A 15,612-nucleotide genomic window follows, 5' to 3' on the forward strand; every position below is an offset into this window, starting at 1 on the left:
CTTCGGCGATAGGGACGTCGAGGCCAGTCGGGGTTAAGGCTGCGTCCCTGCACGACGGCCCCGCCGTTGAATACAATTGCTTACAACCGACAAAGGGGGCTTTCCATCTCCGTCACGTCCAGCGTCGGGCTTTGTGTCGGCGTCAGGAGGCAGCCATGTTGTCTGGCCAATTCCGTGGCATAGTTGACGATGATGGGCAGTGTGGCGATTCCGTCCATCACTCCCTTGTGCAGGATGAGTGATGGATGCGCGTTTGGAAGCCATCTCCCTCGAGATATAAAAGGGGCCTTCTTTCGTGGGCTTTGGGAAGACGGATATGATTGTAGTTCATTACATCCAGCATCCCTAAGAGCATCTACCTACTACCCAGCTGCTAGATATCAACTCTTCGATCCATCACTCAAGGCCATCTCCAACAACCCCTCCGCCCCTCTTCCAACAAAACCCCCTCTCGTCGCAATGTCGTCCTCCAGCAGCACCCCGGTGTGGTTCATCACGGGCGCTAGCAGCGGCTTCGGCGAAGCCGTGGCCAAGGAGGCGCTCGCGCGCGGCCACCGCGTCGTCGCCAGCGCGCGGTCGGCCGCATCCCTCGCGGGCCTGGCCGCGACCGGCGCCGCCGTCATGGCCGTCGACGTGACGGCCCCGGACGCCGAGCTGGCCGCCAAGCTAGCCGAGGCCGCGGCCGTGCACGGGGCCATTACCCACGTTCTCAGTAGGCATCTCCTCCTCCCCTCCTCTCTCTCTGCGTAGTAGATATTTTCTGACAAAGGAAAAAAACAACAGACGCCGCGGGCTACATCCTCGAAGGCGCGGTCGAGGAGGCCTCGGCCGCCGAGTCGGCCGCCATGTTCAACACCAACGTCCAGGGCGCCGTCAACATCAGCAAGGCCGCCATCCCACACCTCCGGCGCGCCGCGGCCGCAGCCGCAGCATCATCAGCCGCCGATTCGTCGTCGTCGTCGCCCTCGCGGCCTACCCCCGTGCTCGCCAACTTTGGCAGCCTGGGCAGCTGGTTCGGCTCGCCCGCGTGCGCGCACTACTGCGCGTCCAAGTGGGCCGTCAGCGGCCTGTCCGAGGGGCTGGCGGCCGAGCTGGCGGGGCTGGGCATCGCCGCCACCGTTGTGGAGCCGGGCTACTTCCGCACCGGCTTCCTCAACACGGCGGCCTCGGGGAGCAAGGAGCGCCGCGTCAGGACGGCGGGCCCGCTGCCCGACGTGTACGGGCCCGGCACGGCCGTGGGTGCCGTCCGGGGCGCGCTCGAGGGCTACGACAACGACCAGCCGGGCGACGTCGTCAAGGGCGCCAGGGTGATCGTTGACGTGCTGACGGGCACGGGCGTGAGTAGCGGTCGCCAAGTGCCGCCCCGCATCGTCCTGGGCACCGATGCTCTCGAAGGGATCCGAAAGAAGTGCGAGGAGACGCTGGCGCTGCTGAAGGAGTGGGAGGATGTTGCACGCTCCACCGACTACTGAGTGCCTGCAATATGCTGTTCGCAGTGGGAGCATGTTAGACTAGATGTTTCAAGGTGTTATAGACTCGGCGCTTGGAGATTAGAAGTTAGAACGGTGATAGGATTAGATTTCATAGTCGCTGCTTAGATTCATTAGACCTATTTGAGCCATATCTCGTGCTTCGCTCTCGTGAGAGTTAACGTGTGTAAGGAGAAAGGAAGAAAAAAAATGAAAATGATCCGCCTATGAAACAGACCAGAACACAAATATCTCATGGCAAATGCGTTCGAAGCCCGAAAAAAAAGTATTAGGTATAAAGGTTGTGGCCTCTGCGGCCGTGCTTGGTGTTGCCAGGTCTTGGTTCGCCAGCAGGTGGAGTGTGCTATCAGGAGAAGAGGAATTCCTTGAGGACTGGCGCTCCAGAGAATTCAGGATTCAATAATATGCAACTAGAAGTAACGTCAGCATCGACCAAGTGCGTGACTTTTCTGGGTATACTGCTTCGAGGGCGAACGCGGTTCCTTGTCTTACTTCAAAAAGTACTGCAGTCCCGACCTCCGCTTCTCAAGAAACTTGGGCCGGAACTTGGCGATGACGCTCTTGGGAGGCAGCGCAGGCACGGCCGCCTCGAAATTGGGAAAGGTAATCATGAGCTTTTCACGGAGGTCGTCAAACTCCGAGTAGCGTTTGCGGATGTTCATGTAGGAGCCCTGGTCGCAGCGTCAAAGTCAGCTAGGTGGTCCCGGGCAAAGCACCCTCCCCGACGGGAAGGAAGTAAATACAGAACAAAACGTACGCTCAGGGTCTCTACCCGAATGTTCCAGACGACAAACGCGCCAATGTTGGTCGCGCTGCCGTTGACGACGACGTGGTCCGTGACCGACACGCTCTTGGCCCAGCATGCACGGTTGCGGTCCCTCCCCGAGAGGTGTCCAGGCTCGTCGTCGCCGGCGCCTGTGTCGTTGTCCTGCAGCGTGATGCCCCCCGGCGGCGCCACGCTCTCAGTCGAGTGGTTGTTGTCGAGCCCGCCTGGCCCGAGGTAGCCGCCGTTCCTGGAGCCGCCGCCACCGCCGCCGCCGAGCAGGTGGTGGTGGGTCGGGCTGTGGGTCCAGTACGGCGGCGACGTGACGGGCGATGACGTGGTCGGCTTCGAGAGGGAGCTCGCGCCGTCATACGTTGCCGCGTCGTCGTCGAACAACGGCGCGCGCGCCTCACCGCCGCCGTTGCCGTTGCCGCCGTTTGGCCGCTGGGGTTGGGCGGCTCCGGGTGCGCCACCACCACCGCCACCACCGCCGCAGCCGCCGCCGCCGCTGGCCGTCGGCGAGGACGCTGTCACCTCGGCCGCCATGGAGCCATATGGATGTGTGGAGGCGGCTGGTCTCTTGCCCGGGGGAGCACTCCAACGGGAACTGGAGGGGCGGGATGCGGGCCGCGCAATTGCTTAGTCGATCCGGGTCGGTCTGGGCTCCAGCAGCTGCAGGTTTCTTAAAGGGCGGCGATTTCCCAGGATCGTGGGGTTTGGGATCGAGTTCCCGTCAGGATGTGCCAACGTCGTGGAAATTGACTTCGATTCTGTTGGGACCGATGCGAGTCCTTCCAGTGACCCAGGCCCGCGGAATCGTGGGGAACAAAGGACGAAGATCGCGTGGCTCCATTGCCGTGGGCATGGATTACGTTTCAGGTCGACGCCTGGTGATCATGGTTGTTTCCGGGCACAGCCTGCATTGGCACTGACTCGCCCAGCTGCCATTGTGCTGTACCTCCACACACTTCATCCTAACCCAATCCAATCAATTGACATCCATCGCAATCGCAAAGTGCGTGCACGCATCCAAAGAAACGATTAGAACAAATGAAATAGCCGGACTCCAAGAGCCCGTAATGGCGACGGCCAAATACCCGCACCTGGGTCACTCCCTCACTGCACCACCAACTGCCACTCTAGAAAGAAATCCCTGCCTCGTCACGTCGTATCCATGTCTGCCTTGAGCCTGGCCAACCGCCGCTTCTCCCACGCTTGCTGGCGTAGCTGCGCCTTCTCAATCGCCTTGAGCTCGCCGGCTTTGCGCTTCTCTTCTTGCTTTGCGTAGGCCGGGCTCTTCTTGTCCTGATAATTGGACGTCTTTGCCACGGCCTTTCGCGCTGGTGGCTTGGCGGCCCCGGGCTTGGGGACCCATTCCATCCGTTTGTCGTCAAACAGATGGCTAGAACCCTGTCAGCCTTTTCTCGTGGGCGCAGAGTGAACAATAGACTCACCCCTTGAAATCTCCGTTGATGAGGGACTTCTCTCCATACTCTGCGGCAAGCAGGTCCCTGTACCGATACGGTATCTTGACGGGGGAGTTCTCGAACGTGGAGTCCCTCAGCGGGAATATGTACGTGTCCTGCAAGAGTGTCATAGAAGTTGCATGAGTACATCTCTCCATTTAGACATCAACAACCGAAGGGCAGACGCACCCTAAACTCGTGGCCATCCTTGCAGCCGAGCATCCCCTTGCCCTTTGGATGCGAGAGGTTGTATCGCACAGAGGTTATGTCGATAAAGAGACCAGTCGACGTGTCGATCCAGCGGGCATCAATCTTGTTCATCTTGTCGGCCCTGCTCGGGTTCTTGTATCCAGGGTTGATGTCGAGGAGATAGTCCACGCCCTCAGGGATCCGCGGCGTTTGGTAGTGCCATATCGACATGTTGTAAAACGCGGCGAGGTAGTACATGGTCGACTCGGTCACCTGGACGTCAACGTCCGAGTCCCATGGCATAATCTGTGTTGGGTTTGGCGTCGGCCGTCGTCAGTATGCCGTGACCGCCACATGTGCGCTTGGCTGATGCTCGCTTACCCCTTTGTTCCACCACCACCCCAGCAGAGACCCATGCATCAACCATGTCTCTAGGCCAAGGTCTGCGAAAGTCGCCAGATATGTTTGCAGAAGATTCTTTAGAGCGATTTTCTGTTCGTTGTAGCCGAGCACTCGTTTCCCGAAACTTTGCTGTAGGTCAGTTTCTGTCACATGCCGGGGGGTGTGTAAACAACGGCAAGTCCGCGTCTGGGAAATCGTACCGACGGTCGTAATGCTGATGGAAGCTAGATTAGATTGATGTGTTAGCTGTTGAGGCATGATAGCTTTGGCTTTGATGTGTCTAATCTGATATTTGCGAATTCTGCTCGACATATGGGCAGGTAATTCTTACGATGCCTCGCCTAGTGTATCAAACAACATCGATTAGCCTCTTCAACCGACAACATCCACATTCTACTCGGGACTGCTCACGAAAATACTTAGGGGGCCTGGCAGGCCAAGGGGCCTTCTTCTGCGGCAGTAATGGCGCGGTGTTTGTGATGTTGAGCTGAACGGGGTGCTGGTTTTGGTTCGTAGCATCCGGGATTATGCACCAGGTGACGGGAGCCAGCCCAAGAAACAAAAGCGGCAATTTGATTCGCATACTTTGGGAAAACCCTCAGGGAGAAAGCTGATTGTAGAAGATTGGTGTGAAAGGTGAAATACCAAGACATCCGGCAACTTTGGACCTCAGACAATACCAAGATGAGAGGATATCCAGGTCTCCATAACCCCATAGAACAAAATTTAACGAGTGATATCGAGGTGGAAAGGGCCCGGACATACTATTCGACCTCCTGGGCGAGCTGCTATCTAAATACATAAAGATACAAAGAGGAATCCTCAAGGCTGTCGTCTTGATGTGTGGGGTATGCATCACGAATATTGGGCTAAGTCGTGTCGCGTGCCAGTGCACTAGATTTGTCAGTTGTGGTGTAAGAACTGGTATTGTCTACGTCTCTTGGCAGCTATCTCCTGACTAGAGTGTCTCGCTTGTTCTCGAGACGCGGCTTTTGGCGGCTCTTGGCAGCGTTTTACGCAGTCGAAGCCGCGAGACACATTCCGGTGTCCCAGCAGCCCAGCGAACCCAGCGCCTGGGCAGATGAAGACTACGCCGTGACTTGTTTCCAGCGTACTTTTAATTGGCCAGGTTGAAGGCATGAACCAAGACATGTCACGCGTCAGATTGCTGCTTTTGGGGATAGTATCAGAGTGAGGAGGGGTGGATATTGTTCCAAAAGAATAAACGATACAAGCAACACATATCCAGCGCAAGCCCATTACATGCATCCGAGTGCTAAGCAAGGAACATAATATCAGACTAAATTCTACAAGAAAAGGCACACCCACCTGCCTCAACAGCCAACAAAAAGGCGATTAGGACTGCAAAAGCACGAAAAGGAATGAAAGTAGGAATAGTGACAGGAACAACAACAAGAACAATTATATGAATAGTAATAGGAGGGATAATAATAGGAATAAAAAAAAGAAGAAATAGGAATAGGAAAGCCCATAGCATTAACTATTCTAATCCCTAAAATCTGTAAAACTGCCATCTTTTTTGCAGTAGGCGTGCTTGGTCGCATCGACACTCTGCTCGTGGTGGTGCAAGGGGTTGGGCTGGTGATGTAATCGATCCGCTTCATGCAAATAACCTGATCTGATTGGCCCATCCGATCGCCACAGTAACAACGCGTGACTGGACCAGTATGTTTACGGTGCATGCCATTTCCCCACCAGATCCATTCCAGTCGCGTCGCCCTTTAATGGCGATTGCACGCGCTCCCCCTGGATAGCACTTGTCGGGCAGCGCATCGGACATCGTGAACCCCACCAAGACCCGGCCGACGCCGACAAAGTCCATCCTCAGCCACCATGTCTGCCGAATCCAACATGACGATGCCCGCGGTTAAGAGGTCGCGGAAATCGCTGGGTGGGTTGCCGTCAAGGAGGACGCTGGAGAAGGAGAATGCAACCGTGGACCTCGCATCCACGTCCCTCGCCGCCAACCGTAAGAAGTCGCGCAGCAAGAGCATCGGGCCTGGTGGTCTGGATGCCTTGAAGCCCAGTAATGGGAACAGGAGGGTGGTGAGTGCGCGCCGTGCTGCTCCGATATGTGACGTAGGCCCCTGACTGACTTCCACGCCACTTGCTGGCCATGCAGTCACTGGCAGCCCCCGCGGGGCCCCCTCCGCGCTCTATCCTGAAGCCCACCATCCCAGTCCTCCCCGAAATCCCGCCACACAGGCCCAGGACTTCGGCCGGCCGCGACAGCGACTCGACAAAGGTGGCCCTCCGCACCGAGGAGGAGCAGCAGGCCGCTGCGCGGGAGCGCGAGGAGCGCGAGAGGGCCGAGCTCGAGAAGGACATCCACAACAGGCGCGAGGCCCGGCGCAAATCGCTCGCCAACCGCCGCGTGTCGTTTGCAGCCGAGGCGACCCTGCACACCTTCCACGAGATAGAGTACATGCAGGACTCGACCACATCTACAGACTCAACCCGCCGCGCATCCCAGACAGCAGCTTCTCCGGCACCGCCCGCTGCCGCGCACCACCCCGAATCAGACGACGCATCGGAACCACCTTCTACACCACCAGACCATGTGGATCACGGAGTGGCCGAGTCGCCTGAGGATCAGCGAGGCCTTCACCAGAAGAGGAGAAGGCGAAGCTCAGGGGTAAACCCTCTCGACGCACATGACGACACGCTCAACACCACAGTGTACGACTCGGGCTCCGAGGACGGCGATGCCATCGAAGAACAAGATGATGTCTCTGAGGCTAGTGACTCGGACGGGACCATGATGACCCTGGACGCGGACGAGATGACGTCAGGGTCGGGCATCACGGCTGGCTCCATGTCCATGATGAGCAACGACTCTACGACAAGTATAGACGAGATGCTGAGGCTCGCCACTGAGCGCGCTGGCGTCGGGGCTGCTGCCCGAGAGCCGGATGAGAATGAAGAGCTGATCCCTGCCTTTGTGGGATGGGGAAAGCGACCGGCAGCGACCAGCAGCTACGCACCCCAGTCCCCCGAGATTGAGTCCAGCCCCGTCAAGTCAGTTCACGAGGAGAGCGACCATGACAACGGCGGGGAGATGGAGATGACCCGGCCTATGGGTGGGATTATCAGGTCTACCCACGACGACGACCAGTCAACTGTCGCCCCCGACGACGAGGATGGCGAAGATGAAGAAGACGATGCTATGTCTATGGATATGGATATGTCCATGGAAATGACCTACGCGTTGGGTGGCATCGTCGGGAAGAAGGCGCCTGCAGCACCCAAAGGGCGTCCCGAGGCGACAATATGTGTCGACCAGACCATGGACTTCACCATGCCCATGGGTGGTATCCAATCTTCGGCCCCCAAAGAGAACAAGGATGATGAGGAGCTAGATTATGACAGCAACGAGGATATGTCAATGGAGATGACAACAGTCATGGGAGGGGTCCTGTCGACGACTCGAGCCGGTGGCGGCCAGCAGAGCCGGCGCCGGACGCTTATGCGGACAGAGGATGGCGATGGCGAGACATTGGGAATGGACATGACGGTTGGTCTGGGGCGTATACTGCCATCGGCGAAGCAGCAAAACGATGCAGCCGACCAAAGTCTGGGCGATGCCACTGTTGGCATGGAGATGACGACGGCGCTGGGAGGCATAATTGCCGACAGCTCTCCGCTGGTGTGTTTGCAAACGCCCAACAAGACCGGAGCGACGAGCCCGCTAAGGAAGATGACGCTGAGCCATAAGCCTGTGTCGCCGACTCGGACACGAACACCCACAAAGAAGGCCGCGCCGCTCCGAGGGAGGATAGCCCGGACGCCTGAGCGGTCTGCCTTTAATGGCAGCGGTCTGCGCAGGACTCCAGAACGCCAGACATCACCACCAAAACAGCTTCCGCAGCCGCAGCCGCAGACCCCATCAAAGTCTGTGGCTTCTTCACCTCCAAAGTTTATCGGGAGCAGATCCAGGTCTCCAGTCAGATTTTCTTCCCCCAAAGCCAGAGCGACACCCCAGTCATCCCCAAGGCCAAGATCCACCGGCCCTGGCGTGTTCCAACAAAACCGTGTCACAGGCTCAACGACGCCGCTCATAGTCCTCACGCCACAGACCAGGAGGCTTTCTGGCATCGGCGCCGACAGGTCCGGCCTGGGTTCGCCCAAAATTGCCCAGATCCTCGAGCGCCGTGGCTCAATTGGGGACGCTGCTAGAGACTTTGTGCCTGGCGACGGCCTTGAGTTGCGGCGGGGCGTCAAGTGGGACGACCCACGCATCCTGGAGCAAGAGCTTGACCGGCAGCGGGAGCAAGAGCTGGCCAGAGAAGATGGGAGGAGGATTATGGAGCGGGAGGCCGATGGGGCATTGGACGACAGGGACGCGACGCTCAATCTGAAGGAGATGATTCAGGGCCTCAGCCCAAAGAAGAACCCACTCAAAGGCCGCAAGAGCCTGCATGTGGGCAGCGCCAAGGGCCTGCTCGGCAAGCGGCCGACTGAGCTCGACGATGAGGGGGCGGAGGAGCAAGACGGAGTCAAGCGGCTCAAGAACCTGCAGGGCAGTCCTGTCAAGAGCATCCGACTGCAGCACCCTCCCTCCAAGGAAGAGACTACAGGCCGACCGGCGCGAACCGCCAAGGGTCCACAAGACGGCCTGGCCACCCCAACTCTCTCCGTGTCGCCCAAGAAGGGGGCGGGCGGTGCTCCCAGCCCCGACGGACGGGGAAGATTCAGGGATGTGGCAGACGACGGAGCTCGCACCCCAATGGACTTCAGGCGTTCCTCCATGGTGAACCCCGAGGGGCTGGCCGAGGAGGATGACGATTCCGAGGCCATCAGCCTCCAGGATTTCCTCAACCTGACCAGCATCCGCTTCATGGAGCTCACGACAACCAAGCGCAGACACACAGTTGTGCCCTCGGCGAACAAGATCGGGCCTGACGAGGATGGCAAGGCCGACATGTCGTTCGAGCGATGCGTTGTCGCGGGAGCCTGCACGGTGCCGATGCTCGAGCTGTACCAACATGTAAGAACTCTTTGCTTTTATCACACCCTGTTACCAGAGGTCTCTGGTTACTGAACAATGGTTTCACTGCATCTATCTAGTCATGCCGAGAGCTCAAGAAGTACATCTCCGAAGGCAGGGATATCGTCCGCGAAATAGAGATGGAAACGCTGGAGGACAACCCGCCGCTGTTCCGCGAGTACATGTCGGCGACGCCCGAGTTCAAGCTCCTAATGGACAACCAGTTCAAAAACGTCAAAACTCATGCCCGGCTACTGAGCAAGGCCATGTGGTATGAATGGCGCATGAAGCTCCAGGAGGGGCTCAAGGAAGGGCTGGACCGGACCGTCGAGGGCTTCGAGAGCGACCAGCAGATCCTGCGCAAGCAGCGCGAGCTCATCGACTCGGTACTCCCCGGCTTGGTCGCGCAACTCGAGTCCCTGCAGCGAGAGTACCAGGTCCTCGACGAGGCGGTGCGTGAGCTGGCCGACTGTGACCCTGAGGAGCTGGAGGCGGCGCGCGAGCGGCTGATGGCTGCCAACGACGACGTGGCTGTCAAGAGACGAGAGATCGCGGCGCTGCGCGAGGACTTGCGCGAGTCGGAGGCCGACGTTGAGGAGCTAGCTAGCCGCAAAGCACAGTGCCTCGCTGACATCGAGGAGGCTGAGCACGTGCGCGAGGAGTGCAGAGGGTGGAGCTCGGGGGAAATCGTGGCTCTCAAAGGTAAGTGTCACATGACCCAGGCAATCGGCAGGTTTCCGGCAGGCAGGCAGCAGGCAGCCAACAAACGCGCGGATTGGGGAGGCCTCATAAGCTGACAAACAACAAACAACAGCACGCGTCGCGGCGGTTGAGGAGGAGCACGGGTGGGCCGTCACGGGCTGCTCAGGCACCACAGTCTCGATGACGTACCGCCGTGAAATTGAGTTGGTCTTTGACCCCACCTGCTTCGCCTCTGGACCCACGCGCCAGGGTGGGGCCCTGCCAAACTCAAATTCAACGACACCCATCGACCTCTGGTACATTGCGGACAAGCGCGAGCGGGACCCGCAGCCTCTCACGCCTGAGCTGGATTTTTTCCTGCAGTGCCTGCGCGACCAGCTGCGGGGCCTCGACCAGACCCGCACGCCGCAGAGCCTCATTCTTGGCTTGGTGAGCCGCGGGTGGGCCCAGGCCAATTCCGTGGCCAATCACGTCCGGTCTCTCAACCTCACCTTCCCGACCGCGGTGTCGAGAACGTCCGACGACTCGATCGCGGTGCGCGCAACTGTGTTCCTGGCGGCCCTCAAGTCAAAGGTCGATGTTGTAGTCGATCTGTATCGTCGGGCAGGTGCTGCCAGCGACGGTGGTGGCCTTGACGTGGCCGTTGCGCCGCGTGCCGTCGTCGTCTACGGCGAGCGGTTCAACACGGAAAAGATGGCCGACTTCTTGTCTGGGCGCCTTGGGGGCCAGGTGGCTGTGCTTGGTGGAGGGGAGGGGCGCGCTGAGAGCTGGGGTGACGTCGTCGTCGAGCTACATGGAAAGCTGCTCTCTGGTGCGAAGCAATAGCATTTGGGGCAGGCGCCTGCTTGTTGGTTCTGTAATTCCAAACTATTATGAGCCTAAGCTGGCCGTTCGGCGTTTGTCTTTGTTTGTTTCTGTAGCATTTCTGCCTGGAGCGGGGTCACGGTTCTGTCATCTGTTGGGAGATCACGGGATTCAGGGCGGTGGGTTTAGATAACACAACGCGTCATTGTTTGGTATTGTGCAAAGAAACGTCCGCCATTGTTTGGAGTTGCTGCCCGCCGTTGCCTCGGGGAATTCTTCGAGGTCGCCGTCCCTGCTTTGTAGTCCCCCTATGAGTGATCGGAGCCTTTGTCCCAGGGCACTCATTGACTTGCCAATATCTCCATGTAGTGTGAATAAGGACGTGGTCTGTTGTGCTCTGGCGATGACGGCTCTGGCCTGCTTGACGACTGGAGTTTGTAGTAGCAACATGTCACTGCGTCTAACTGTTTGCCATGCTGTCTGGCTGCCGTGGGCGGAGAATCTTGTATAAGATGATGGAGATATCTGTTCCCAAATTACTGCAGGATTCAATATTGACTGGCACCTATACAAACTTTGTTATCCCACATGTTCATTTATATCTTGGCTATCAAGCACATCTTTCACTTGTTCATAGCTATTGGTGATCCCTAATATATATATACAAGGCAAGCTTTGTTCTGCCTCTTCTCTTCTGTCTTGATATTTCGGACAAGAAGAGAAAACTAGGGGGGAGGGGTTCCACCTGGGCCCTGACGGCGATCTGAGCCAAAAGTGACATGGCAGTTTAGTTCTGTATATACGCCCGCCGTCTTCGGTTCTGCACCATATGCTCTCATAGTACAGCAGAAATGCATCTCCATATCATATCAAACTCCATCTCAGGAGAAGCCTAAAGGTCCTGGTCCTGGGTCTGGCCCTCAGTCCAAGTGTGGCGGCCATGGAGGCCAGCACAGAGGGGTGTAAGTCCGCAATGGGCCCAGCAACTTGCCCGCATGCCCTCGACCACCCCCGGGAGTGCCTGCACCTGGCAAACACCAGCGAGGGTGGGTCCCTCGCGCCTGCAACCGGTCGCACCTTCCCTCCCAGAGCCTTAACGACGTCTGAACTTGTCTGCAGACGAGGCAACTGAGCCCCACTTCCGTTGCCCTCCTCGCCCGCCTCGCCCACCATATCAATTTTTTCCCTCGTCCCTCTTCTCTCTTCCTCTTCTTCCTCTTTCTCTCCAGCGATCGGATCAACAACGCACCAATTCTCTTGCACAAAGACAACGATACCATCGCACCATCACCAAGAGCAACGCAATCTTCTTCTTGTCCGTCAGACCCAACGGCAAGATGTTCTTCTCAACCGCCGAGCTCACGGCTTTCTCGGGCTCGATCCTTGACAGGGTCGAGTTCCTTCTTTCGATCCTCCTCGTCGGTGCCTTGTGCCTGACATCCCTTTTCCTGTCCTGGGCATGTCAAAACCCGGGTCAGGCGAAGAAGCTTGTCCTGCCGGTCCTCCCGGCCATGCCCGCATGGGCTCCCACGCGGCAGAGCGTCATAATCTCTGCTCAACTGGTTGCCCTGGTCCTCTCGATGCCCTTGTTCGTGGGACTTGCCCTCGTCGTGTGGACGTTCGTCGGCGTCCGTCAGTTCTGTCGCTCCGGCGGCAGCCTGGCGGCGTCAGTCTACGCGATGAGGACTGTGGACCTGGCCAAGCGCGCTGGCCTGGACACAAGGTTGGCCGATCTCATCGCCAAGAGGAATGGCCTCGTGGACGCCATCAACGTCACATGCCTCCTCAAGCGGCGCGAGCTACTTGAGGACATCGCTTCGTTCCAGTCCGGAATTTGGTACGCTCTCCGTGGGGAGACGTGCCTGCAGCAGTTCCTGGACCAGGCGGAGTGGTTGAAGCGCATCGACGTGCCACGGGTCACCCTCGTCCAGGCCACGCGTCGTCTTGCGATCCCGCCGGGCCGTTTCGCCGCTTTCCTGTATCGCTACGACTATGAGTGCGCGATTCTCGAGCACAAGATTGGTCGTATGCAGGAAATCACGGACGGTCTGTCTCAACAGCTCCGGGACTACCAAGAGAAGCTCTCCAAGGGCCATGCTGGTCTCGAGGGTGAGCGTCTCGCCTTGCGAAAGGTCGTAGCCGAGCTGAAGAAGTGGAATCGCCTGACGAAGGAAGCTGGAATCCGCCTGAGCGACCCCTCCGGCACGCGGGCCTCGAGGTCTGACCTCAAGGTTCGTTTCCCGGTGTGGGAGCGCAAGCTCACTGCTGTCGATCTGGGACCTTCTTCGCGGAAGGTGGGTAAGCTGGTCGACGTGGGTGCCTCGGTGCCCATTGACATGCCGGTGGCTCCCGTGCTCCCTTCGGGGTGTACCCCGGCGGTGGCCAGCTCAACTGAGCTTGTCTCCACCGTCGACGACACGATGCAGATGAGCCTGGATTCCAGCCCTGCGGTAGGACAAGAGCAACCTCCCACGCAGCAGCAGCAGCAGGTACTCCCGGTGCAGGCGACGCTCCCGGCGACCCCAGCGCTCCCGGCTCCGCCGGTGCAACTGGCCCTCCCGTCGGCGCCCATGCCACAAGCACAGCCCGTCTTCAGTTCCATGGTTGCTCAGCTCCGGCTGGCGACCGAGAACAGGAAGAAGCTGGAGGCAGAGCACCGGAGTCGTGTGCAGTTCGAGGCAAGGCTCGAAGCTACTCGACGGTCTTATCAGCAGGCCCAGCACGAGCGCGACATGGCGGCCCAGCGGCAACACGAGCTGGCGGTCCAGGCCCGGCTCAAGCTGGACCGGGAAAACCGACAGAAGCGTGAGATGGACGCCCAGGCGGAGCAGGAGATCCCTGCTCTGACTGAGCTCCTCTCGAGCATCCGCATCGAGGATCCTGTCGTCGCCGCCTTGCCTCTTGCTGCCTCTCCTGTTGTTGTTGCTGCTGCCCCGTGCTGCGAGATTGACATGGTCGTGGACGACGAGGTCGAAGCCGTCCCCACACCCGTTGTCTCGGAGCCAGAGGCTATGGAGGTTGCGCAGCCCGACGAAGACGCATCGTCGGCTGCACCGATTACTAACCTCTCCAGCACCGCCACTGCCCCGGGACCCAGTGTCGAGCAGATGTCGTTTGACGAGCTCCCGCTGCTCCCAGAAGAAGATGACGAGGACTACCTCAACCAGGACGTTCCGGTCACTGCTGGCCCGTCGTCGTCGAAGCTCCCGGTCATCGAGCCGGTCGCGAGCTCGTCGACTGCCAAGCACACCGTCCCTGCCGTTCCCGCTCCGCTTTACGTGGACTACGGCAACGTCCAGTTCGACCTCAGCGTGCCTTGCCAGGGTCAAGCTCCTCCTCCGTCCGCGGTAGGCAGCACCTTCGGCGCTGGTGGCCTTGGGTTCAGCGGTGCCTTCTTGGCGTCTGCTGGCCCCTCGGTCCCTACAGCCAGCGTCGTCGTGCCGTCCGCCAAGGGCAAGGAGGTAGTGAGGGCCCCCGCCGCCGAGAAGGTTGAGCCCATGTCCCCGCCCGCCCCTGCCCTGGTCATCGATGACCAGTTCCTCTGCCCTCGCCTTCTCAATGATGATGACATCAAAGAGATGGACGATATGCTTGAGGAAGCCATCCGCGAGATGGACGAGCAGAAGGCGGGTGGAGAATCGTCGTCTTCGTCTGCCCAGGTTCCTGTGACGCCTGCCCCCAAGGTGTCTACTCCCGCCGTCAGCTTCGCGGCTACGGTGGACGCACAGGACCAGGCAGTCTGGGAGAGCCTTGCGGACATCGGCATGGACCAAGAGGTTGCCGCGTCGGCTCCGGCCGTCGCACCGAGGGCGCCTGTCCAGATGCCCAAGGCGGTTCCGGGGTCAGTGAAGACCCCCAAGAAGTCCTCCATCCCCCCTCCCGGCCAGCGGCCAATCCTGGTCCCGCGCCGACGTAACGCTGTTGCCGCCGCTGCTCCCCCGGCCGCACAGCCCCAAGTCTCCCCGCCAGCTGCTCCCCAAGTCCGGCCAGCTCCCCCGCCGGCACAGCAGCAGAGCCGCGCAGCTCCTCTCCCGGTCGGCCAGCGGCCAATCCTGGTCCCGCGCCGTCGCAACGCTGTCGCCGCCGTCGCTCCCCCGGCCGCACAGCAGCAGGAGCCTCCTCAGCAGGCCCTTCAGCAGGCACCGCTGGCAACGGCCAGCAACGACGAGCCTCGCGAGAGGCTCGAGGCGCACGAGATGGCGGCCCTCCGGGTCAAGACCTCGCGCGCCGTTTCGAAGCTGGCGCGTTCCATGCTTGCTGAAGCGTTCGAACACCATCTCAAGGCGTCGAACGAGTGCACCGCTGACGAGCTGCGCGCGGCTCGCAACAACATCCGCGACTCTCTCGACGAGATCATGTCGTCGTTCCAGCCCGCCGTCGCCGGCACTTACGAGTGCTCCGACTGCGACGCCATCATGGCGAAGTGGGTGCACCAGCACCTCTTCTCCTCCGGGCGCGTGGCCGAGGCCGAGCGCAAGCTGATCGACAGCATGAAGAAGGGCGCCAACGGAGCGCCGGGCAAGTTCAGGAGGAGGTACCTGAGGTTCGCCGGCTGGGCCGGGTGCTAAAGGTCCTCCATACTGATCGGACCCATCTTGCTCCTGCGGGCATCCCCGCCTTTCTGTCGCCACCATACGATCGGCATACTTATCTATTGGTATGACCATGATGATCGTTCTCTTTGTCAATCGCCGACCTGGGCAATCATCTAAGTCGACACTCTTAACCTGGGCGGCTGGTCTTAATTGACCTGGCTGTCCGGGGGACGCCCCTCGGGGCCTCTGTGAG

General features: G+C 59.5%; 5 protein-coding genes across 5 annotated transcripts; 3 read left to right on the top strand and 2 right to left on the bottom strand.

Moving 5' to 3' along the window:
- The first annotated feature begins 8 nt into the window (after positions 1–8).
- On the top strand, positions 9–1,623 carry GGTG_08328 (3-oxoacyl-[acyl-carrier-protein] reductase). Its single transcript, XM_009226168.1, has 2 exons — positions 9–712; positions 784–1,623. The coding sequence occupies exons 1-2, from the start codon at positions 190–192 to the stop codon at positions 1,470–1,472; spliced, it is 1,212 nt and encodes a 403-aa protein (XP_009224432.1). The 5' UTR covers positions 9–189; the 3' UTR covers positions 1,473–1,623.
- On the bottom strand, positions 1,518–3,228 carry GGTG_08329 (hypothetical protein). The gene is made up of 3 exons (XM_009226169.1): positions 2,248–3,228; positions 1,983–2,161; positions 1,518–1,900 (listed from the first exon to the last, which is right to left on the bottom strand). The coding sequence occupies exons 1-3, from the start codon at positions 2,797–2,799 to the stop codon at positions 1,837–1,839; spliced, it is 795 nt and encodes a 264-aa protein (XP_009224433.1). The 5' UTR covers positions 2,800–3,228; the 3' UTR covers positions 1,518–1,836.
- Positions 3,229–3,366: 138 nt separating this feature from the next.
- Positions 3,367–4,893, bottom strand: GGTG_08330 (hypothetical protein; the record flags this gene model as incomplete). Its single annotated transcript, XM_009226170.1, has 6 exons — positions 3,367–3,655; positions 3,708–3,835; positions 3,909–4,214; positions 4,290–4,351; positions 4,511–4,534; positions 4,722–4,893. 6 exons carry the CDS (start codon positions 4,891–4,893, stop codon positions 3,415–3,417), a joined length of 933 nt encoding a protein of 310 aa, XP_009224434.1. The 3' UTR covers positions 3,367–3,414.
- Positions 4,894–6,067: 1,174 nt separating this feature from the next.
- On the top strand, positions 6,068–11,068 carry GGTG_08331 (hypothetical protein). The gene is made up of 4 exons (XM_009226171.1): positions 6,068–6,377; positions 6,454–9,318; positions 9,399–10,020; positions 10,133–11,068. Exons 1-4 carry the CDS (start codon positions 6,165–6,167, stop codon positions 10,843–10,845), a joined length of 4,413 nt encoding a protein of 1,470 aa, XP_009224435.1. The 5' UTR covers positions 6,068–6,164; the 3' UTR covers positions 10,846–11,068.
- A 1,093-nt stretch (positions 11,069–12,161) lies between these two features.
- GGTG_08332 (hypothetical protein) lies at positions 12,162–15,392 on the top strand (the record flags this gene model as incomplete). Its single annotated transcript, XM_009226172.1, has 1 exon — positions 12,162–15,392. The coding sequence occupies one exon, from the start codon at positions 12,162–12,164 to the stop codon at positions 15,390–15,392; it is 3,231 nt and encodes a 1,076-aa protein (XP_009224436.1).
- Between the last annotated feature and the right edge of the window lie 220 nt (positions 15,393–15,612).

This window comes from Gaeumannomyces tritici (assembly GCF_000145635.1).
Source record: "Gaeumannomyces tritici R3-111a-1 unplaced genomic scaffold supercont2.4, whole genome shotgun sequence".
Lineage (NCBI taxonomy): Eukaryota > Fungi > Ascomycota > Sordariomycetes > Magnaporthales > Magnaporthaceae > Gaeumannomyces > Gaeumannomyces tritici.